General features: G+C 28.5%; 2 protein-coding genes across 17 annotated transcripts in view; one reads left to right on the plus strand and one right to left on the minus strand.

The window, feature by feature from the left end:
• Positions 1-25,030, plus strand: part of LOC145961175 (uncharacterized) — a 66,829-nt gene that overhangs the window by 949 nt on the left and 40,850 nt on the right. For 8 of the 15 annotated variants that reach the window (XM_083081083.1, XM_083081085.1, XM_083081095.1 and 5 more), the window contains exon 1: positions 10,608-10,963. In XM_083081083.1, the coding sequence (XP_082937209.1) occupies positions 10,820-10,963 (144 nt within the window). In that variant the 5' untranslated portion in view covers positions 10,608-10,819. Of the gene's footprint in view, positions 1-1,738; positions 1,978-2,396; positions 2,450-10,607; positions 10,964-17,962; positions 18,229-18,298; positions 18,331-19,508; positions 19,528-23,515; positions 23,883-25,030 lie in introns of those variants that run through there. The other 7 variants (XM_083081092.1, XM_083081093.1, XM_083081091.1 and 4 more) reach the window with 6 other exon arrangements.
• On the minus strand, positions 2,945-23,546 carry LOC145961181 (glucose dehydrogenase [FAD, quinone]-like). 2 transcript variants are annotated; one of them, XM_083081110.1, is made up of 4 exons: positions 23,495-23,546; positions 19,414-19,474; positions 4,865-5,048; positions 2,945-4,773 (listed from the first exon to the last, which is right to left on the minus strand). In XM_083081110.1, the coding sequence occupies exons 1-4, from the start codon at positions 23,509-23,511 to the stop codon at positions 3,464-3,466; spliced, it is 1,572 nt and encodes a 523-aa protein (XP_082937236.1). In that variant the 5' UTR covers positions 23,512-23,546; the 3' UTR covers positions 2,945-3,463. The 2 variants fall into 2 exon arrangements, with proteins under 2 accessions (XP_082937236.1, XP_082937237.1); XM_083081111.1 differs by lacking the exons at positions 19,414-19,474; positions 23,495-23,546 and adding an exon at positions 5,583-6,270.

Consider the following 25,030-nt stretch of genomic DNA (forward strand, 5'->3'; position numbering starts at 1 on the left):
CTTTTGAAAATATAGATGCTATATGGGAACATATACTACAAATCTAAATAATATATAAAGAGAATATGTAGATAATGAGAGGAAGCTATATATATTCTTTTGTAGAATTTTTTAAATCTTAATTCTATAAATCTCAATTATTAATTTTTGATAATTGTATTATAACTTTACATCTTTCATATTTAATCTTTTTTATTAAAATTTTCCACCGAAAGTCTATAGATTTCATTGAAGAATAATCAAAGTTAGTTTTTGAGTTTAATATTGAGTATTTCAGTAATGGGTTTATATTAATATTTTTAGCTGAATAAAGAATAATTATTTTTTACGTTAGTTTACGATAAGCTCTGTGAGATATATCAATCGTTTAATAGATAATTAATTTACGCTTTAAAATGTTCGTATATATATGTGTGTGTGTGTGTGTGTGTGTAAAATATATTTCGGCAATGAATTTCATCGGAATAATACGGTGTGTTCGACCTTGGCGGCGTAAACAATAACGCGCTAGTACGTGCCTCGGCTCTCGGCTCCGTCATCATTTGCGCGGCAACAATCGAACAGAAACGTAATGGCGCGAAATACTCCTACTTAAATTCCTTTTCTAAACGCGATCGCGATCAGTAACGGATAATTATTTGATACAAGAATACAATTAATAGTAAGTAGTAATTAATTTCTATGATAATTATAATAATTATAATAATAATAATATAATAATAATATATAATTGTAATAATAATTACTAAAAATAATTAAAATTAATTGTAATAATGATATCGAATTACGTTTCGATATTACTACCGATCGATTGGAGATGGAATTCGGCAATATACGAAGCATTTTTTATCACTATTTCATTCTTCGAGTGTCACCATGTGAATACAAGGTATGTAAATGTAAACAATAGCGCGTTGTACGCCACCAAGGCCGAACATAATGTTATTTTGATAATTCGTTGTCCAAATTCTTTATACGTACTATAACATATATCTACACGAAATATTAAATTATAGATTTTAATTTCTAGGTTAATTAAATGATTATTTATTACACGATTTATATATATATATATATATATATATATATATATATATATATAAATCGTTTAATCAATAATTTAATCGTTTAATAAATAATCAGTTAATTAACTTAGAAATTAAAATCTATAATTTAATATTCCGCGTGTAGATATATGTTATAGTACGTAAAATATTTGGTCAACGAGTTTATCATCATGTTCGGCCTTGGCGGTTGTACAGCGCGCTATTGTTTACCTTTACATGCCTTGTTATCATTCACACGGTGACCCTCGAAAAATGAAGTAGTGGTGAAAAGTGCTTCGTATATTGCCGAATTTCACATCTTCAATCGATTGGTATTGTATCGACATTATTACAATTTACTAAATTTTTAATAAATGGTATGAAACTGTATTGTAACGATAAATCTCTATCAAAATGCATATTATTGCAAATAAAAATCAAAACGGCAAGGATAAAAATGATAAATTTCATTGCAATTTTCTTCGATTATTGACTCTTACGGATAATAATTATTATAATTATTAACAATGCTTATTAACTTTAATAAGAATAATAATTATTAACAGTGCTTAGAGTTAAATATATTTCATCCGATTTTTTAAATTTTGCATAAAATGTGTATAAATTAATTATTAATTAAACGATTGTTATATCTCGACTTTTCATTACTTTTCATTAATTTTTTATTCTAGCCTCGTAAACGTCAAGCAAATCGTAATTTTCGTGCTTCTTACGATGTAATAAAGTATATATCTCGTGTGATTGTTCCGCGATCGGGAGTGCCGTGCAAGTGTTCCACGTATTCGATTAATCGTAATAAATCGTGTTTTCGCGAGTGAATAAGTGCCACGAGGAAACAACGATGGATGTACAAGAGAGGAAAAGGAAATCTGAAAAATCGTGCAACGTCCGCAGCACATACACACATGCGGTAAATAACTTGTGTAAATTATTTATCATATTTATATTAATTTGAAAATAAATATAATGTTCGTTCTTTTTTTATTTTTTCTATATATTTTTTATTTTCTTTAACGGTTCATTCTAAATTATCGCATAATATAACGTATATGTATTCCAGGTTTTAATTTTAAATATTTAAAATTCTATAACAAAATTTTTTTTGTATTAGTCAATATTTTTATGTAAATATTTTAATATTTTATAAAATATTTCTTAATAATACAATTATTTAGATATATTACATATAGAAATTAGAATTTTTTTATTTATCATATTTTTCAAAAGTTTATATCAAAATTTATAATAAATTCGATACAATAATTTTTTTAAATATTAGTTATATTTTGAATATTGCTATAATTTGGATTTTATATTTGTATGTTACAGACAACATAACAACAACTTCAATATCAACAACTTCGCTGTTGCGCATCATGTCGGTGAGTAACAAATTTTTATTTAATTTTAAGGTAACAGATTTATAGAAATTATAAATTATAAGTAAATCTGTTACCTTTTAAAATGGATGGATTAGAACAAATTAAATCACATAACTTTTGACAGATTCTTTCAACATACATTAAAGTATATTACATTTGCAAATTAAAACATAAATTTAAAAAATATAGAAAATATTTTAACTTCTTATTAATTCATCATTCTAATCAATTATTTATTTTATATGATAAAATATGTGTTAGTAATTTCATTATATACTTTTATTATATATTATATAACAAAATATAATAATTTATTCTTATAACGTATGTGCTTATGTTATTTTAATTTTTTGTAGTCCATCCATCTATATAGTGTAATACTCACTAATGTAATAATCAGAAAACTTTGTTTTGACTGATATAAATCTAAATTATCAATTAAATCATACATAATGTTTAAAGAGATAAGTGGATGAGATAAAGTATAGTATATATAATAGAAAATATAGTACAAACATAGAAAAATATGTATAATTAAATGTCTAATTAATTTTATTTTATTATAATTTTATTATCAACAATATTATATATTATAAAAATTGCAATAAATCACATACATAATTTTTATCGATGATTTGGCATTATATTAGTTAAAGCAAAGTTATATTAAGATAGAATACAGATAAATAGAAAAATGGTCATTATGACGTCGAAAACGAGCATAAAATTATGCTCAAGCATTGGTGAAAATAAGTAGCTGATAATGGAAGGAAATTTTTCTCCTTCATTAACTTTGGTAGAAGTCGAATTATTTTATCTTTGATAAAAAATAGTCAGATTAAAAGCGATTAAAGTCAACGGTAAATCCAATCGATATCACACAAGAATAGTTTTAAACAAAATAGATCAATATTAATTAAGAGACGAAAATGATACCTATGAATGGAAAATATATAAGCATATTGTATAATGTAATATAAACGATTATACAATATTATTAAATCGATTGAGGTATTAAGAAGTAGCGGCAGTGATATTATTGCTTTTGGAATGAGACGATCGCATCCATGTTGCCTTTATTAAATCGGCGCCTTTTTCGCCGATCATGATAACGGGCGCATTTATATTGCCGCTAGTAATAGCTGGCATGATTGACGCGTCAATGACCCGGAGACCTTCGATTCCATAAACATTGAGCTCCGGATTCACGACTGCCATGGGATCACTAGGCGGGCCCATCTTAGCACTGCAACTCAAATGATATATGGACAAAGTGTAAATCCGTAGAATGCATGTCCAATATTCGTCGGTATAAAGCGAAAAGTTCTCGCAACCGGGTATTAGTTTGCTATGAAATCTAGAACCAAATTTCTTCATACTTTTCGTTTCGCCGAAGGCGATTGCCGCCTTGACACCTTCGCGAAGTACTGCCACATCTTCCGGATGAGTTAGATAATTATGATAGAGTAGCGGATAATCCAAGGGGTTTTTGGATTTCAATCTGATGTAGCCACTCGACTTAGGCCTGAGTATCATTGGAAACACTCCAAAGACATCGTGATTGTTGATTTTACCGAATACTTGATTGTAAAATTCGTCGGTTAAACCATGAGCTTCCTTCGCTTGACTGCCAGCGGAGCTGATTCCCGAGGACGTTAGCATGAACTCGATATCGGGCCAATCGTCGGTTTGATTGGCATATTTGGTAGAAATAAAGCCGACCGCCTCGAGACCGATGCTGGACGTTAATGGGCCATCCTCGGTGATAGCATATTTTAGTGCCGATTTGATAGTTATCATTCGTGGCATTACAATGCCAACTTCATAATCAATTGGAAAAACGAGTCCGCCGACTGCTATGTGATCTTGCAGATTCTGTCCGACTCCGGGCAAGTCTTGAATCACAGGAATTCCCAGTTGTTCTAGATGCATACGCGGTCCTATTCCCGAAAGCATTAATAATTGTGGACTATTAATAGCGCCGGCGGAGAGAATCACCTCCTTCTTGGCAAACACCATTTTTTTACGACCATTTCTGATAAATTCTACCCCATATACTTTTTTATTTTTCGGATCTATCAGCATCCGAGTCACGTGGCTCCATGTAGAGAGATGAAAATTCTTTCTTAGTTGAATAGGTCGTATGAATGCTTTAGCAGTGCTACATCTAGTACCTCGTCGCATTGTAAACTGGAACAACGAAAACCCGGTTTGCTGTTCACCATTGATATCACGAATATCGTAACCCATTTCTTCACCAGCCTGAAGAAATGCTATGCCCAATGGACTGACATAAGGGCACTCCTGTACGGTTAAGTATCCTCCTAGGAAATCCAATGTGATAAAAACAAAATAATAAGAAATATTTATAACGTTTCATTCAGTATGTACAATAATTGAAACATTAATATAAACCTGTGCTATGATATTTTGTGTTGCGTGCCAAATATGGATTTCTTTGATCCTGTGATTTTTTGAAATATGGAAGTACATCATCATATCCCCAACCGGGATTGCCGAAACTTTCCCATTGATCAAAATCACGTCGATTGCCGCGAATGTACAACATCGTATTTAAAACGCTAGATCCTCCAAGAGCCTAAAGTTAATTGATAAAGTTAATTAATAAAGTTAATAATTAATTAACTGTAAAGATTGCGCAAAATAAACCAACATAATCACAAATAAAAATAAAAACAGTGTAATTACAACGTAAATGCATTAATCTAATTTTCGATAATTTTCTTTGGTGTATAAAATATACAATGTTTTCTTTATTTTATTAGATATATAAATTAATTCATTTTTTTAAACAAAAATTTATTAATAGCAGGAATATAATTTTAATTATCGAAATATTAATTGACTTTATGCCATTTTTTTGACAGTTGTCTAATATTTCAATGCGATAAAAGCTTGATTTTAAATCGATAAAGTCATGAATGCATTTTTGCACAGTATTCATTGTTTAAAATATTTATCAGTCAAATCATGTTGCAGTGAACAAAATATATGAAAATCTAAAGCGGTTAGGTGTGTAAATATACAAATATTGATTTTTCAATAATTTTAATATTTTTAAATATACTGCTCTTGGTTCTCTCTCGTGCATTTTAACTTGATGATTCCATACTTTGCCTCTGGTCCAGCAGCATCGGTGATCGACCATAGCTTGACACGCCGTGTCTTGCGGTTGAGGACGGTATTGCCAATCCATTTTAGTTTTATGCAAGTATAGAGACAGTATTGGCACGTCAGTTATCTCATTCTCGTGGCCTCCGGCCTCTAATAACAGCACATTCCACTCGGGATTTTCGGTTAATCTGTTAACGACCACATTACCAGCGGATCCGCCGCCTATTACAATGAAGTCGTAGCTTTTCTTCAATTCTCTCGTTACGCGTGGATGATTCTCCGGATTTATAAGATCGTAATTGAAGTACGCGAGCGCGGTAATCAATGCTGGAATTATAGTAATCTTGCCAATGCCAAAGAGCAAGGTGGCAGTTTTTATAGCAGCAGTTTTTACAGCGATTATTGTCGCGATGCCCATCTTTCACTGCACTGTTGGCGTGTGCTTAATTCTTTTATTCCTGTCCGTATATTTTTTAAACAATTAAGTTCGTGAATATTCTTTGTCTCCTCATTCACTGGCAGATTTTTGCGATTGCACTTTTAAAAGTAGAATGTGTCTTCGATGCATCAGATAAAAAAACGTTTTTGTTATGCTATATTTCGCGTTATTTCATTATTAGATTATTATTATATTTGTTTAGTACGTTTATACTTCATATTGCAATTACACGACTACTTATTTGCGAGAAAATATAGAACAATGTAAACAATGCAGATTACCACAAGTCACCGTCGTCTATTCGAGGTATTGTCAAGTTCAATAGGTTATTGGAATATTTCTTTCTCAGATTTTATACAAATCTGAAAGTAAGAACTAAATATTTATTTTAATTATTAGAATATTTAATAATTAATTTTTAGGTAAAATAATATTTAGTTTATGAGGCTGTGATAAAAAAGTATTATATATTTATTATATAGTAGATCTTTTCAAATACGTTGTTTGGATATCAGTACATTTTTTAACATGAATTTCAAAGTTATTTTGAATGATTCACTTTGAACTATTCACTTCTGGAGTAATACGTTGAAATATATTTGTAATTCTATTCCTATACCTTCAGAACTTATTGATTGATGAGTAAAAACAATTAATTCAATTTCATAACGAACATTAAATAAAAGGTATATTACGAAAAATCAAAATATTCTCTAAATTATCTACTTTTCAAAATATTTTACTTTAATATTTTTATATTTTAATGTTTTTATATGTAGAATAATAGGGAAAATTGATATATATTAAAGAAAGATAGATAATTTTATTTAAAAAATTGGTTTGCGAAACATAATATGTTCAATTAATTGGCTCAAATAATTCAAAGAAAAAAATCATAATTTTTCGAGTGTGCTTTAAAATATATTATAATAAATAAATAAATAAATATATATACATATATATAGCAAAAATATATAAAAAAAGAGATAAACTGATAGTCTTATAATTATATGTTATTTTGTGATATCAATTTACAAGCAATATATGACTTATGTAGTATTGGATTTTATAACTTATTAACAAAGATAATAATGGAAGGTGAAATCGTCATTCTTCATTTAAAAATGATTCATCTTGTGAAAGAGAAATTCTGTGACTACAATATGAAATGACATTTCACTTCAATGACATTTCACTTCAACGTAATTATTTCATCGGAAGAAGAGTTTCCAATGAAATTAGTTGGGAACTGTATTGCATAAAATGGATTTTTTAAAATATTGTATATATTATGTTAAAAGCCCGATTGTACTATGTTACATTAAAAATATTCTGCATAATCAGATAATATATATGCATAAAAAAATTAACCACTGATTTAATATAAAGAATGCTATATTATTACATTCTTCATATTAGAATTATTGCGTGATTGGTTGATCTTTCTCTTCATATGCATATGCAAATGCATGATCGGTTAATTTTTCTCTGTATATGCAAATTTATCTATTTCGCGAAAAATACCTAGAAACTAGTGTAGTTTATTATTTTGTTTTGGTTCTTTTGCAGAAGTGAAATTAGATATTTGCTTTTTTAATTGTAAGTAATCTCTAAAAATATTACATGAAGCTTAAAAGTGTAACATTACATTGATATATAATTTTCTACGTCAAGAATTGAACATAATGGAAACAGAAAAAAAGATCACGAGTATTATTCAAGCAGTGACGAAAACGAGGAATATTGAAAATATGTAACAAATAAGTTTCTTCGTATATCATTATTTGCTATTATTTGATGCTATGGATTTATAAAATATAATAAAAATTTTTATCTTTTTTTATATGCTACAATAATGTAGGCATAACTCACTTTATATTTGACAGAAGTTAAAAGTAAACTTTATGATAATCAAATAAACTTTATGAAATAAACTTTAAAATAAACTTTATGATGATCATAATTTACAATTATTTCTTAGTTCACAAAATAGAAAAATAGTTTTCGGTATATTTTATCAATCTGTATTATCGAATGTGTATCATAGGATACGAAAAAACTAATTTATTTTAATGTATGTCGCAAGAAAATTTATTTGATTTTCTCACAATGGTTCAATATTTCATCAGCGAGAGATCAAGAACCTTAATTATTTTCTGATTGGCTTGGTTGAAATTACGTGTGATCCAATAAATTTCAAATAATATTTCATTATTTACTTACACAATTTATGAAAGCACAGCAAATAACAGCAAATTAAACAATAGAAGTCGATTGATTTTTGTTTTGCAATAAAAGAAATTAATCGACTATAAAGAAAAACTTGACGAAAGCTTTACAAAAAAGTAGAACTTGACATTACCTATTAGCGGTAAATACTTAATGTCAGAATACTGTTACACGCGATTGAGAAGTTCGTTGTGTCAAAGAAAGTGAAAGACTGAAACATCCGAGACATTATGTTGAATATAAATCATGCGGTACCACCACTTTACCATATTATTTTCTCGCATTCTTGTTCCTTGAAAATTTATGATTAATAAAAAGATGCGAAATAATAATTATCAAGCTTATACAATATAGTGCAATATTTATTACAAACTAAATACATTGTTATCATTAATATTCAGAAGACATGGCTTCCATTGCACAAAGAAGATAACGTTTTAAATGTTAACGAAAAGAATGAAATTTTAAATGTAAAAAAGGTTTGCACGAAAAAGATGATATTTTAAACGTATTTAATGTTTTGATAAAAAAATAAAATTGTAAACAATTCGTTGTTATAAAGAAATTGATATGAAATATTCAAACGAGAAAAAATTACATAAAGACAATAAGATGTTATGTAATATTTCTTATCATAATAATGTGTTGTGACCGATAAATGAATTATTTTTTGATAATAGTCTTATTATTTTTCAAATATAAAAGAAGATAAAAATAAAAGAGATTTTGCAATTGATGCTGATTACATATTTAACAATAGTAACGATAATGATAATTTTATGAAATGCAATTAATAAAATCCAAAATTATTAATACAGAAATGTTCAGTATTTTATAAAGATGATTTTATATCCAATAAAATGTCATTTTTAATGAACATGATATTGTTAATAAAAAAATACGACAAGAAATATAATATAAATTGTCTTATATATTAAATTTCCCATGTCCATTATAATTTTGTAGCAGAATATGTTAATGTACTGAAGTATTATATATATATATATATATATATATATATATATATATATATATATATATATATATATATATAATACTTCAGTAAAGAGTCAAAAGAGGTCGATATTTTTGTTTATATATATATATATATATATATATATATATATATATATAATATTATAAATATATATAAATAATATATATATATATATATATTTATAAATATATATATAAATATATATATAATATATATATATATATATATATATATAAACAAAAATATCGACCTCTTTTATTATGGACCACTTATATATATATATTTTTTACACTTATATATTGTGACTACATAAAAATGGCTATCCTTGCATCATCATTAGCATCGCAGTTAACGGTCTAGTATAATATAGATATAGAATCTGTGGTTGTGTGCAACTTTATTGGCAGTGCCAAAAAAAGGATGTAATTATGTCACAGGCAGATGCAGAATATATTAGGTAAGAAATATATATATATAAACAGCGCGTAATTTCTTATTTTTATATATACACTATATGTACAATATATATATATATATATATATATATATATATATATATATATATATATATATATATACTTGAAATTTGTTAGTTTTATCTTTGCATTTATATTTCATAGAATTGTCATTATCGTTACTACTACTACTAAATATGCAATCATCAAGTATCAATTACAAAATTTATTTTTTATCTTCTCTTGTATTTGTAAAATGTTTAATTTATTTTATCAAAATTATTATCAAAAAATAATTTATATGTCGCAATATATACCATTGTGATAGGGCGAAAATATTACATAATATTTTATCCGTATTGTATACGTTCATTATTACGTCTTATCAAGAGATACGGGATATCGAATTCTACGACACCCGGTATAACATTTTGCCCACGTAGAAATGGCTGCCTTTGCATCATATTTCACCATATGAGATTATTGAACTCTATATTGGAGCGAGTATATATTCTCTTTCTCTCTCCCTAAGTGTCCTAAATAAAAGTACAGGGACGACTCCGATTTAAAAAAAAAAGGAAGCAAATAACATATAAGTCTATCTGTTTCGTTTTAATCTGTACTATTATTTATTAGAAACATTTGCATCAATCAACTTTAGTGTTATTGATGCTGCGTAGCACAATCAGTACTATTAGCAGTGATTATTAATTATTATTTACAAGAATACAAATAAACTATTGTTGTATCGTTTATAGATTTTTCTCGAAGCTAGTTCTCAAAGTTTTTCGTTTGACCAATCGGGATAAAAAGGGTAAAAATTTCTTTATTCTGATTGGATAGGGCAATACTTTGAAGCATCTCTAGCGTTTTCCCGATCTCAGCTTAACGCGCGCACACAGAAGTACACGTGTATCCGTGCGCAGCCTGTGTTAAGTGAAATAGGAAAGTTTGGATCGTTATCAATCGTCTTTTTCTTTTATCACTGGACTATTAAATCTATTTTCATTGATTGTCATTGGCATCTGCGGACTATTGGTATAATAATCGGTATATAATAATTGATATAATAATTGGCGATAGAATAGCTAAAATAGGCTGGAACTGGGTGAAAGATGCCTGCGAACAAATCGAATTTATCAACACCCCGTAAGGAAAAGTCCGGAAATGGGTCGATCGCCGCTACTGCTGCCCTTACCTCCAAGAAAAAGAAGCGTCCCGCCTGCATTAAGCATAAAAAACATTGCAAGCAATACCTGGTGAGTGTAAGCAACGAGTTAAATCCATTGTGACGCGAATCGAACGGCCATGTTGACGAAAGGAGACGTGCGCCCCGACGACAAGACGAGTTTTGATTTATAAAGTCGATTTATAGACACCAGCGATCTGTATATTTCGATTGATCGTTCCGAGAATGGAAGATCCATTCCTTTAAAATATACAGTATTTCGCGTGACTATTTTCTGTTACAGTACACGAAGTAAATACGTCAATTTTTCCAATAAAATGCCAAAGGTTAGGAACACTGCTTAGGAGAATATCAAGTGTTATTGACCCCAAACGTTGTCACTTTGAAATGATAACTGCATAGGGGGAAACATATGTGTTATTTTATATACTTGCATATTTTTCCTTTTTTTCTCTATCTAAATGTAGAAATATAATTCTCTCTATGAAAATCTAAATATAGAAATTATATTTTAAATATGAAAAAGAAAAAACAGAGAAAGAGAAAGAGAGAGAAAGATTAAACAATTCAGCTAAAAATGCAAAAATGTGTGAATTGTTTTGCTTTGTTATACTTTATACATTTTATTCTTCAATTTTGTCCAAAGCGTAAATAAGCACCTATTATTTAAAAAAATATAGGTAAAAGATAAATAATCCTATTGTGATTTTTAATATTGAAATCAGATTGATATAGTTTTTTAAATGTGCTAGATGTATATATGTATATGTGTGTATATGATATGTGTGTGACTAGAATAAATAAGTCACATTTTACCAATTTTTTCACTATTTAGATATGTAAGGAAAATTATCCTGAGTAATTCTTTACAAAAACCAAAGTGGAGGATGACATTTATTTAGGATATTATAACAAATTAAATTTTAACAGTAAAGTTTGTGTTTTGCTTCTTCGTTTACATTTGTAAGTTTGTGGAAATTTGTTAGTAGAAGAGCTAAAACAAAATTGATACAAAATTGATTGTTTATCAATCTAGTATTTTAAATTATATAAAGAGAAATTAAAATTTTTTAATTTTTTTATGTATCTTTTTATATAGTATGTTCTCTTTCTTTTATTTATGATAAAAATGTATTTGAATTATTTATGATCAGAAATAAACGAAAGAAAGAAAATAAATGAGAATGATCGATGTTAAGCATGCTTCAATATTAACGTACGTGTGATGCATTATTCTAAATTTCTTTTGTATTGCACATTAAACAAGATGTTGTTGCATACCAAACAATTAAATATATTTTTTAAATACCATATGTTATAGTGCAATTATATTATAAATCTCAATATCAATGATATATATCATCAAGAGTTTCATTAAACATAATATTTATTGATTGAATTATAACAACATGAATACAATTTATATTTTATACGAATATTTAGCGAAGCATTAATCAAGCACGCCATTAGATTAATATTGATAATTTTATGTAGATTTTTAAAAAATATCTCCTTCGCGCGTCATATGATGTGTATATGATATAAATATGAAGACATTAAAAGGAATAAAATCAAAATTTGATAATGTGACATCACAAGGGATTCCAGTATTGTATTGTATCCAGCATTTTTGTCACACATTCAGTAATTGTTGAATATTTATTATATATAGTTGTACAATTTGTAGCAATACATAAACGACGTTACATAAACATTATGTTTCAATATTTTATTTTTAAAACAGGCCCTGTGCACATATTCCTTATTCCTTTCTCCCTCTATTATGCTTTTGTGCACCGTATCTATACTCTTTTTTCGCACAAATTTACTCTCTTTGATAAAATATTTAATAATATGCTATTATCAAGCCAGTTTATATCAATTTAAACTAAATTTTTAATTAACGTTATACATAGGCTATAAATGGCCATCCCTTTTGATTTTTTAAGTTAAGAGAAATAGACCCCCCGTAACAAATATATATTAAAATAAATAATGCAAACTGTTGTGTTTATAGTTTCTTATAAAAGTTATTTCTTAAAGAAGAGATATACATAATTTTTTTATAATAATATGAATATTTCAACATAATAAAAGTTGCAGCTATTCGAAGCTAATATTTGATAATATAGCTAATGTTTGATTTAATATAATGCATAAATTATACAAACTTTATCGATTTGAAATATCACTGTGTTATAACAAATTATACAAACTTTATCGATTTGAAATATCATTATGGGGAGTGTCATTTTCGGCCTTATGGTATGATTAACTTCCGGCTTCATTAGATTGATATATATATTGTGATATATATTGTCATTTAATCATAATACTCATTTATATTTTTTTGAATAATTTCTTCGGAGATATTTGAAATGGTAAATTTTTAATAATTAACTCTGTATAATTCAACAATTGTCAAATAATAATCTCGAATATATCTGTGACATATTTTGCATAATCTTGTATATAATTTTATTTATCATATTTGATATCGGCAGCTATCGTCATTATTTTAATCTTGTCTCGGAAATTGGAGAGGTAGTATATCCAGAAGACAAAAATAATCGTAATGCTTCTTAAATGAAAATTTCCATAAATTTTTTATCATAATATATTTGTTCATCGAGTATATAAAGCAAAAATAAAAGTGTCTTTGTTATATAATGAAAATTTAGTCTATTGATTAATTTTAGAAACTCAAGCAATGACGGTGTTATTGAAATATAATATTCTAAAATATTTATAAAATATTATTATAAACACACAAGCACACACCTGTCTTGTTATTTGCTTGATCTGATCGAAATTGTGCGTGGGCGAGAGACATGATTGTCTCTTGAAATCAGGTTATTATAAACTGTTTCTTTTTTCTATGATTTCAAACAAAGAATACATTTAACTCATAAATAGTGATATTTATATACTTATGTAGTTGCAAATTATATACTTTTTCTTAAAAACAATTGTTTTTTTCTTTACAAATATCTCATTATTTGATATAGAAAAAATATTAAATTAAGATCATCCAAAAATAAATATTTTTCGAGATATTTTTTATAGTTTATGTAAAATTGTATCAAATTAAAGTATGAAATATCTCGTTTATTTAATTTTTGTCTGACTTATTCTCATAACTGTTTACGCCGGATATTGTGAAGATCGATTTATATAAAAAGGCTATTATTTAAATAAATTAGATTGATATTTAAATTCCCTTGAAAAGTGATATTAATTAAAATTTTCTAGATTTCCTTCTGTTCCAAATTCTATAAATTTTGTTTAAAATTTTTTTGTCAAATTTATGAGATATATAGTTGTTTCCATTAAAAAAGACACTCTGTATATGTCGTCACAGATATGCTGAAGTAACAAATGAATTTCTCATTGTGTACGAGCCACATAAAGCAACGATATTCTCTCGTGTGAGAGACAAAAAAATAATTTCCAGTTCTTCTGTTGCTCGCGGGGATTTAGATGCGAATTCATTGTGAAAATTCTAGTTCCATACACATTTTTCCTTCCCTTAAATATTCAGTTGAATAGAAAGCAGCGAAATCTCGGGTTTATATAGGTCACGAATATGTTATTTAACGCGGATCGAAGCATGGTCAAGGCGGATATCGCTCGAGAGTGGCCCACGCTACTTCGGATCGATGTTAGACATTACGACGCGTCTTTCTGTAATAGCTACGATGCGTCATTGCAGCAGAGACGGATAAGACTGTTTATAAAATGGGAAACACTGTAAATATATTATTCAGGGAATACATTTTAATTTATATTTGTATGATTAAATTTTATTTTATATTCGATCATTAAATTTCTTTATTATTTAGGTTTTTCAAAAATGATTATTTATAAATATTATTGTTTATAAATATTATTGTTATATATAGTATGTGAAAAGGGATACATCTTGATAACTTTATAACAAGTACAAATAGATAGATAGATAACTGGAAATAAAGACAAAGAGAGAAAGAAAGGATTGAGAGGAATTGTGAGGGATTTGATGGGATAATAAAAACTATTTTAACCAAGTGATGCTCACCTTCAATCTCAGTAGGGCAAGGAGATGAGAATGGCTTAAAAACCTTAAATGGCATGAAGAGGTCGAATAGGTAATCATTTGAAAGTACTTTTAAAGACAAGAAAAATGACTTTTGAGAGAGTTTACTACTACCTTTCAATCCAAAGTTAGAGTTATATGAATAAAAATTACTATTATTTGCGTTATCTAGAATTTATGACGAGGGTTTGACGGATATTTGATTCCATATATATATATATATATATATATATATATATATATATGTGGATATATATATTATTTGAACTATTGCACAGTTTGATAGTGAATCAATTGATTAAAACTGCTATTATTTGATTAAAATTGCTGTTATATATAGTGTCGTTTAAAATTTTGAAGCGACATTAATTATCTCCAATATTCTGGAGATAATTAATGTCGCTTCACATTTTTAAACGGCACTATGTACAAAATTTTTTAAATGATATTTTTTTTAAAGGATAGAGAAGGAGAGAGGTACAATCAAATAACCATCCCGATCACCTGATATAATTCGAATTTTTTATTTGAGATTATTTAAAGACCGAGTTTACAGAACCAAATCTCAAAATTTAGATGATTTGTAAAATTTAGATGACACCGAATTATCACTGAAGTGGCATTAATTGTCTTTGAAATATTAAAAAACATTAATACCAGTTTTTATCATCGATTGGCTCATTATTAAATTGTACAACAATTAGAACAACTGGTCAACAGTTAGAACATTTACTAAATATATATATACATATACACACATATCCGATCGCACTGACACATAAAAAAGTGTTAACCAGGGAATCTCCCTATTACATCTCCCCAATACATCTTGCATAATAATGCGAGAACGATATTTAAACTTTAGAAACTCATAATTTAAGAAGTATTTAATACAAAGAGATTTATATATACACTGTTTTGAAAATGTCTCGATATCAATTATAAAAATCTACAATAAAAAGGAGGGATATATTTCTACTTAAAAATTTTAAGATTATCTTGATGTGATTTTTATAAGATCATTAATAGTCACCAAAGCACTTATTATTATTCTCTCAAGCAACTTTTATCAAGAAACATTTTTTCGCATAATGTGTTTCTGAAGAGATATTTAAGATGATAATTTCTAGTGACATATTTTATATTCAGGCCTCGTGTGCTGTATTTTTAAAAAACTTTCTTATAAACATGTTTCATTCAAAATCATCGTAAGAGGATTTTACTTCGAAAGAGTCTTCTTTCTTTTTTCATTTTTTCACATCTTATTTTCTTTCTCTCCTTTTCTTTTTTCTACTTTTCTCTTTGCTTTCTTTCTACTTTTTCCTTCTCTATCTTCACCTATCTATCTATCTATCTATCTATCTATCTCTTTCTCTCTTTCCTTTATAAATTATATCATTGTATATGTATATCACATACACATGCGTACACACATACACATGTCACATATTATCAATATTTACATTTTTTATTTTACATATATTTAGATACATATATACTGTTAAATACTCAATATGAAGAACAGGATTAACATGAAGGCGATGTAAATTATTTTGGAAATTCAATATATGATAGAATGCATCATGCATCTCGTATATTGTTTACAGTTTATTATAAACCGTAAATATATATCACGAAAATAATTGTCCAACTAGAGCATTTTTATATTGCTTTCTCTCTTGTGATCTGTGAAGGAAAAGATGATAGTATCGAAAAATTTAATTTTATCGAAAATTTCATCTCATATTTCAAGTTACGTCACAGGGTGATGACTCGACTTTCGGAACACGCCTATTGTGGTGATCACCAAGAGTTCACCGACGCGTTGCAACTCTGCTGGCTCGACACTGCGGCGCCAGATACGTGATGAGCACGACGAATGGCAAACAGGAAAAGTGGGAAAAGGAAAAAAGGAAAAGGAAATAGAGAGAAAGGATGTAGACATAGATCCCAAGGACAGAATAGTAAAAGGCTTGTTAAAAATAATAGATAATTAATGCTTGATTACGAAGGATAGTTTGACGCCAATCAACAAACATCTCTTTACATATATGTACTATGTGAAACTAAAACAAGAATATAATTAAAAAGAAACATATATGAATATTTCAAGCAGCATCGTTTATGACGTTTACACATCGAGCAAACAAGAAAATCGGTACAACGGACGGAGCAAGATGAGAATCACCGCAAGGAACGAAAACTACTACTTTCTAAGAAAGAAGCAATTTGGAACTGTTTTCAACAATCAAACAACGTATATGTATATACAGCAAACGGGAGCAAAAGTTTACTTAGAAAATAAATGCTGGAGCAAAGTGGATAGTTGTAAAGCAGGGGAGAGTATTGGAAGAATAAAAAAAAGAAAGAAAGAGAGAGAAAAGAAACGAAAGGAGATGTAAGGAGGAAAGATATATGCAGAAAGAAACAAAAAAATTATTGATGTATTAAGAGATTTTAGAACCCCAGTGGGTTGGTGTAGTACTATGTTTAAGACTTTACGAGTGATTTTAGTAATGCAAATTAACTTTGAATATAATTCGGTTGATTTTTGCTATTCTTAATCTTGAGAAAAATACAGACTAGATTTAACTTGATTAATTTATAAAATTTAGTCTCAAAACAGAAAGAGAAAGGGAGACAGACGGAGATTGCAATTTGAAAAATTTTAAATGAAATTTTGCAGAAGAAAAAATATTATCATACGCAATAATGAAAAAGTACTCAAAAAAGACATGTAAAGCGTAAAAATTTAAATCGTTAAATATTAACATAAATTAACATAACGCGAATGCTAGCTACATAATTTGATTATTTTGATATTTTCATTCAAATCAAGAAATTTCTTTTACGCACAGCATTCGATAATATTAGTTTGCATCGAAAAATGGAAACCAAGGGAAATTTCGCGATTTCGAATCCCCTAACTCTAAATCATCAATTCGTCATTGCGAGGAGTTTAGTGATGCGGTGACGATACGAAGGGAGAAAGAAAGAGAAAGAGGGTGAGACAAGTAGAGGAGAAAGAGCGAGTAGAGGCAGCCGGCCGGCAAGGGAGGAACGACGTTGCGGACTATCGACCCGGTCTTCATCGGCTCGACGCCTGCGCCTGTCTCCGGCAACCCCTCCTATCGCCTCCGCAGGCCGTCTTGCCGGCGACGCGGCGCTCTACGCAACGTCGGTGCGGCGACAGTGGGACCAGCAGTGCCTCTCACGGTTTCGTTCTCGCTCTGCCCTCCGTCTCGTCGTAACAACTATTTGTACGTGTGTCCGGAGTGTCACCTGGGTGCTCATAGGCATATACGCGCACAAACACACACACAGAGATACTCCACTAATATAAAAACGTCATTATACATTAAGTCCGTTTTTACCTTAGTTCGTCTCTCTGTCTCCTTCTCTTTAGCTATATTCTTCTCTATGTCTCGCTTATTTGTCGTTAACACGCTCACACGGATATGTTAATGCGAATCACTACCGGTACGTGTCACTCGCTCATAGCTCACCGACGATGTAGATATGATTGGACTAGCAATTGTATTACTGTTTCGCGATCGCCGCTTTTATCTATAGCGTTTACGCAACCAGAAAATTTAATTAAATGGGATTAGTGTTAACCGATGTGTCGGCCATCGCACTTGGTATGTGTCTTTTCTTCTTCCAAAGTTCTCTTCACAGGTTCCTTCGCGAAGATACTCATGTAGATGCCTATACGAATATACATATATGTATAGAAAAGACGAGCTAGTCAATTGAGACAAGGTGTCGAAGATACTCTGGTTTAGACCGACAACCGAGATATTGAAATAAATGAAGAAGGGAAAAAGAGAATAAATGATAGAGAGAAAGAGAGAGAGAAAATTTATAACGAAGAGAAAAAATCTTGTACGTGACAAACGGAAAGTTTGTCAGGATGAAGATGAGGAAGTGGTAAAACCGGGAAGTGGTCGATTTCATTAGTCTTTGGTCCATCTCGTTTTTACTCCATCTTTTTTTCATTGGTAAATTATTCAAAAAGACCTCGATGATTAGTTCTATTAAATTCTTTTTTTTCAAGCTTAATTTGAAATGTGACTTGTTACATAAGCGCCAACTGATCAATTCTTCGATTCGGATTCCCCGAAGATTTCACGATAATTTATTCTGACTCATTTCTTATTTTGTCTAACTCGATCTATTTGTGGTCCATCTTACACGTGCATCTCGCAAGATCTTTGCTTTATCGTTTCATCATCTTCATCGTTTAATTTTCCCATTATTACCGCTTTCGACCAATCAATTTTGATAGGCCGGATGCAGCTCAATTATAATTCTAAATCACCCATTTTGCGATTTTTTTTCTATTTGATAAAAATCGAGTTGAATGACGTATACGCGAATATCGGCATTGCGTCTTATTACGTACATCCACACTCGCGCATACGCACGCATACAATGATACATACTTTCTCACACAGGCGGTGTTTCTCCCTTCTCGCTTTATATACAGGATGATCCAATAGAACACTTAAACAAATAAAACATCGGAATTTTTTTAAATATTATATATATATGTGCATGTATGTATAAATGTATATATATGCATGTATATAAATATATATAGGTATTTATGCAGAGTGTCCGACAATAATTGCATTACTTTTCCTGTGCAAGTAGAATGGGTTAAACCAAGTAGAAAAATCTCTAGCATTTTGGGATTTTTGTAATAATTAGTGAACATTTTTTAATTATTTTTTCAATAATTATTACAAACGCTAGCAGATTTTCCTAGCATTTTAACCCGCTCTATCTACATAAGAGGTGATGCAATTATTATCGGATGCTTTATATATACATATACAGATATTAAAGAAAATATTAACGATACACACAAAATATAAGGATACACACACATAAACATACACGCATACAGAATTTCTAATTTTATGCAAAAAATCGCTTAATATCATTATTTGCAAAGCTTTAAAGTTAATATAGGTTTTTTATAGAAAGACAGTTTTTCTTCTTTCATAATTTTGTGTTTTATTAGACTTTATTTATTTATTTTATAAAGAGATGTTCTTCCTATATCACATATGTGTCTTAAAATTGTATCTTAAAATTATGTTTCTACATGTTTTCAAATAAGGATATTATTTAAATGTCCGTAGACCATCATATATGTGTGTTATATGTATATGTAATTATGTGTATATACAAATTAATATACAATCAGAAAAGAGGTAATTTTTCGCATAAAAATAAATCACATATGTAAAATAAAATTTTTTATAGAAGATGCAAGAAAATTGGAAAGTGAAGACTTAATATTTTTACGCTTTTTTACGTTTAAACAATTTCTAGTGACTTCATATAATGTCTTCTAATTTATTTTGACACAATCGCTATTATACATAAAATATGTATAACAAAATATAACATTCTTTTAATTGACAAAATAAATTTTTGAAGTTAAAGAGAAAAGAATAATATTTAACGACTTTATATTACATGTCGCCATATTTATCTTGAGCAATTATTAATATATCGATATAACAGCATAATATTCCATTTAATAAAACAATATAAAATAATATATGTTTCTAAACAAAGTTGATATTTTATACATAATTTTTTAAGAAATTATTTTTTATTATTCTGTTATATTCATATTTTAATTATCACTATCAAGATAAATTTGGCGACATACAATATAAATTCATTATTCAAAAATTTAAGAGAGCATAAATATATTATTAATTTTATAATTTTAAAAATCAAAACTCCATGAAATAATTCTATTTTACAATTTTAATTTACTTTTGTGAGAAGTCATCTCTTTCTCTTTTCAATTAAAAATATTCTTTTAGTTGTATTATATATATAATATATAATACAAACATATATAAATGCACGTCGTGTACATACACATATATACATACATATATATTACATTGAACAAAAAATATTCAATAAACAAAAAATTACTCTTGTCAGAATTAAAAACGATTTTCAGTTTCGATAAAACAAATAATCTGCTTGCTTCTATGCAATTTCCATAAATCGCTTATATGACGTAAAAACAAAGAATTATTTTATATATTTTTATACAGGGTGTTCTAAAAAGATATGTCAAAAATTTAAGGAGATATTCCTCACATCTGAAGGATGAAAAAATGTTATATGGACATAGGTGCGAAAATGCTTATTTCAGGAGTTATGTTGAAAATACTGTTAACTGTATTACTTACACAAGGAAAAATTTAGGATTAATTATTGTAGACGACAATCGTTTAATTAGGCTTATTTACATTTGGTTTTATTTTAAGGGCATTTTTGAACGTGTCCGTGAATCGATGCGTCGACGTGTCACTGCTTGTATTCAGGAAAATGGTGAACATTTTCAACAATTATTGTAACATACTCGAGGTCACATTAAAACCAAATGTAAATAAGCCTAATTAAACGATTGTCGTCTACAATAATTAATCCAAAATTTTTCCTTGTGTAAGTAATACAGCTAACAGAATTTTCAACATAACTCCTGAAATAAGCATTTCCGCACCTATGTCCATATAACACTTTTTCATCCTTCAGGTGTGAGGAATATCTCCTTAAATTTTTGACATATCTTTTTAGAACACCCTGTATTTTGATATTTATAAAAGATGTTCGGAATGTCTTCTTTGTATTGGGATACACATGCTTCACATTTTCATATCACAAAATATTGTAAACTTTTTTCAAATTTCTAGTTTTTAAATTACACTTACAGGCATTTAAGATTGCTATAAATTCTATATTTCACTTAATAGATCTGTTAGTTGAAATGATAGATTTTTCATGAGATTCTATCCATCCATTCAATCATTCATCAAGATATCTATCTACACATCAAAAAAACGACGTTGATGCTTTAGTAATTGTAAGACAATTTTCTACTGTTCATGTGTGATGACTATTTCGTAAGATCATATATTATAATATAGTTTTATCAATGAAAATGTGAACTATGAAATATAAAGTATATTTTCAATACATATTTTGAGAAAACATTATTGAATAATACACTTTATTGAATAATCTGGCAGAGCGAATATTTTTACTCGTTGAATATGGTATGGATAATTCAATCTTCGAAAAGTTTAGAGAAACATTTTTCAGATAAGAAGAGCACTGATTCCTGAAAATATTCTTCTAATATTAGTTCCTGAGTTTTCTTCCACTGCTTTTAATATGCGATTTTTTATATTAGAAATGGAAATGGTTCTGGATAGTCCATACTTTATAAAGTCTTCGATGAAATATGTAATTATTAAACACATGATGATCGCAAAATATCTTTTTATTTCGATTTGTAATAGATTTTTTTATAGTAAAAAAGTTTTAAAAAATATCGACGGATCCTATTAAAGATTTTATAGTATTGTACGATATCTTTTTCGTCTGAATACTTCTGTTGATGTAATTTTATCGTTGCAACATAACTATATTATTATATTGTTCGAATACTATAATCATATTTATAATTTATTTTTGAAAATAATCAGCCATTTGTTTCTGATACATGAAATAAAATCAATCATAAAATCAAAATGTTTATTTACTTTTTTTAGCTGAAAAGTAAATTTTCTTATAATATCCAAGTTATTCATCACCTAATAATATAATAATATAAAGCCTAATAATATAAAGCATTTAAGATGAGCTTAAAAATATAATTATACGTATAGTATGATGATTGAATTTTTTAAACCATTTTCATACTAATAAAGTCATCGAATTTTAATATTATCATTAAATTTATTCATTAATAGATCATTAAGTTTCTTCAATTAAATTCTACATTGCACACAAAGAAACTTTGTAATTCTATTTTGAAAAAGTGGTGATAGATGAAATGAAATTTCTAAAGCGACTCTATCTACCAAACTTCTATGTTATTTTAACATCTTTTTCATGTAATTTAATTTAATTTTTAAAATTTAGTTTTTTTAAATTTATTATATTTATTATAGTTACATTTTAAAAGATTAATTTAAAATCGTCTGTATATGTATCCGTGTATATGTATATGTATGTGTGCATATGTGGGAGTCTCAATATCTGGCTAAAACTCATGTATTTTATTGTGTATTCTTACAAATGAGACTGACATCAAGATATTTTTAAAATAATATAATTAAGTTTTATTTTTAAAAGTAATTTCCCGAATTTGGAGCCATGAAAGTTAGCAGTCGGTTCTAGCATTATCCAAGGCAGAGATTGTACATTTGAATTTATATATCGTTGTATATTTAATGAAGTAAAATTAGACGGAGTTAAGTGCAAACTTCTGTGTATTCTACGACCAATGCAATGCTAATGAGTGGCAATATCAAAGCAATCTTAATAATATCAGTGGAATCGTCAAGTATCATTGTAGTAACAAAACCACGAGATTCTAATCTTTGCCTGTAACATATATATCTGCATACATATACATACACACACGTGTGCACAAATTCATACACACACAATATACATAGACACTTGACACATACGTACATGATGTACTTATACATCCAGAGGGAGCAATTCGGAGCCCGAGCCTGAGCCCGAGCACCGCTTACGAACACTGCCTTGAAGGCTGAGAGAAGAGGAAGGTGGTGCTGAGGTGGTGAAGTGGTGAGAGGTGGAGTAGGAGAAGAGGAGCCGTATAGTAGTGTATATCGTGTCATAATCGAAGAGTCGCATTGTCCTTCTCGATAGAACGCCCCTAATTCTGGCTTGTTAACGAGACCGCGTGTCCGTCGCCGAGAAACAGCCGGCCTTGTGCGTCGCTCGCTAACGCAGCAGCTGTGTGTCATTGTCCCACTGCCCCACACACTGCGGCCTCATGATTGGTTCATTCTGGAACCTCTGCCGTGCGTGCCCTTCAATGCCGATGGACAAGGTGAGAGAACCGGAGAATTGCAATAATTTAATCCATGTGCAGGACATTTCGAGATTGCCATTTTTCTTGAATTAGAACACATATATCTAACTTTTCGAGGAATCTTTTTTTTAAAGGAGATGAGGAAGGGCCAGAATCAATTATTTTATTCAATTTAATGATGATTTTTTTGTATCAAAGTAGAATCTTTATACAGGGTGTTTCTTGATAAGTGCGAAAAATTTTAGGAGATGATTCTTTGTCGAAAATTAAGGGGGGTTTTCCATATAAACATTAAAAAGTTCTAAAAAATTAAATAGGGGTTGCTAGTTTCATCTCCTTATAACAATACAGAAGGTTAAAAAAAATATTAATAAATAACCTTTTTACTAATAGAAAATATCCATCTAATTTCATTTCTTTAACTTGTTCCAAAGAGAAAAAAATAAAAACCTAATTTTTACCCCCATTTTTGGAGGAGTGCAACTCCACAGGAAGGAGTATATGTTTATATGAAAAACCCCCCTTAATTTTCGACAAAGAATCATCTCCTAAAATTTTTCGCACTAATTAAGAAACACCCTGTATATCTCAATATTAACAAAGATATTTGATAGAGTTTTGGGATAGTCTTTGGTAAGAAGTTCAAAATTTTACAACTCTCACGATCAATTGGGATAATTAAATTAATTTTTTAAATCTTGTTTTATATTTTTTATATTTATTTATTCACTAATCTCATAAAATCGTAAGGGGTTCAAGAAGATACATTTGCACATGATATAGCGCTCAGCTCAATAGATATTGACTGAAAGTGTATGTGGAAATATTCCTTTTCGATTTCGAAGAGCTTCGAATAGGTTGTAAAACAGCTCAAAATAAAAGATACATATTTTTTTACAAGTGCTTTCTCACATGCACAAGGTTGAAATAATTTTTCAAAGATGTATGTAATTTCGAGCAAATATTATCGAAACTATTAGATACATAAAACAGATTATAGACAAAAATTGTATGACTGAATACTCTTTATAACATATAATTTATAATTTTATGATTTTTTGTACTTGAGAAAAAATCATATTTTCGAAAAATTTATATATCACTTTGTATTTTTCTCGCGTATATATAAAAATATTTTTATAATATTGGCTATATCAATTATATTT

This window comes from Camponotus vicinus, unplaced genomic scaffold (genome assembly GCF_025532165.1).
Source record: "Camponotus vicinus isolate PSW18456_S1 unplaced genomic scaffold, iyCamVici1.0 SCAF_11, whole genome shotgun sequence".
Lineage (NCBI taxonomy): Eukaryota > Metazoa > Arthropoda > Insecta > Hymenoptera > Formicidae > Camponotus > Camponotus vicinus.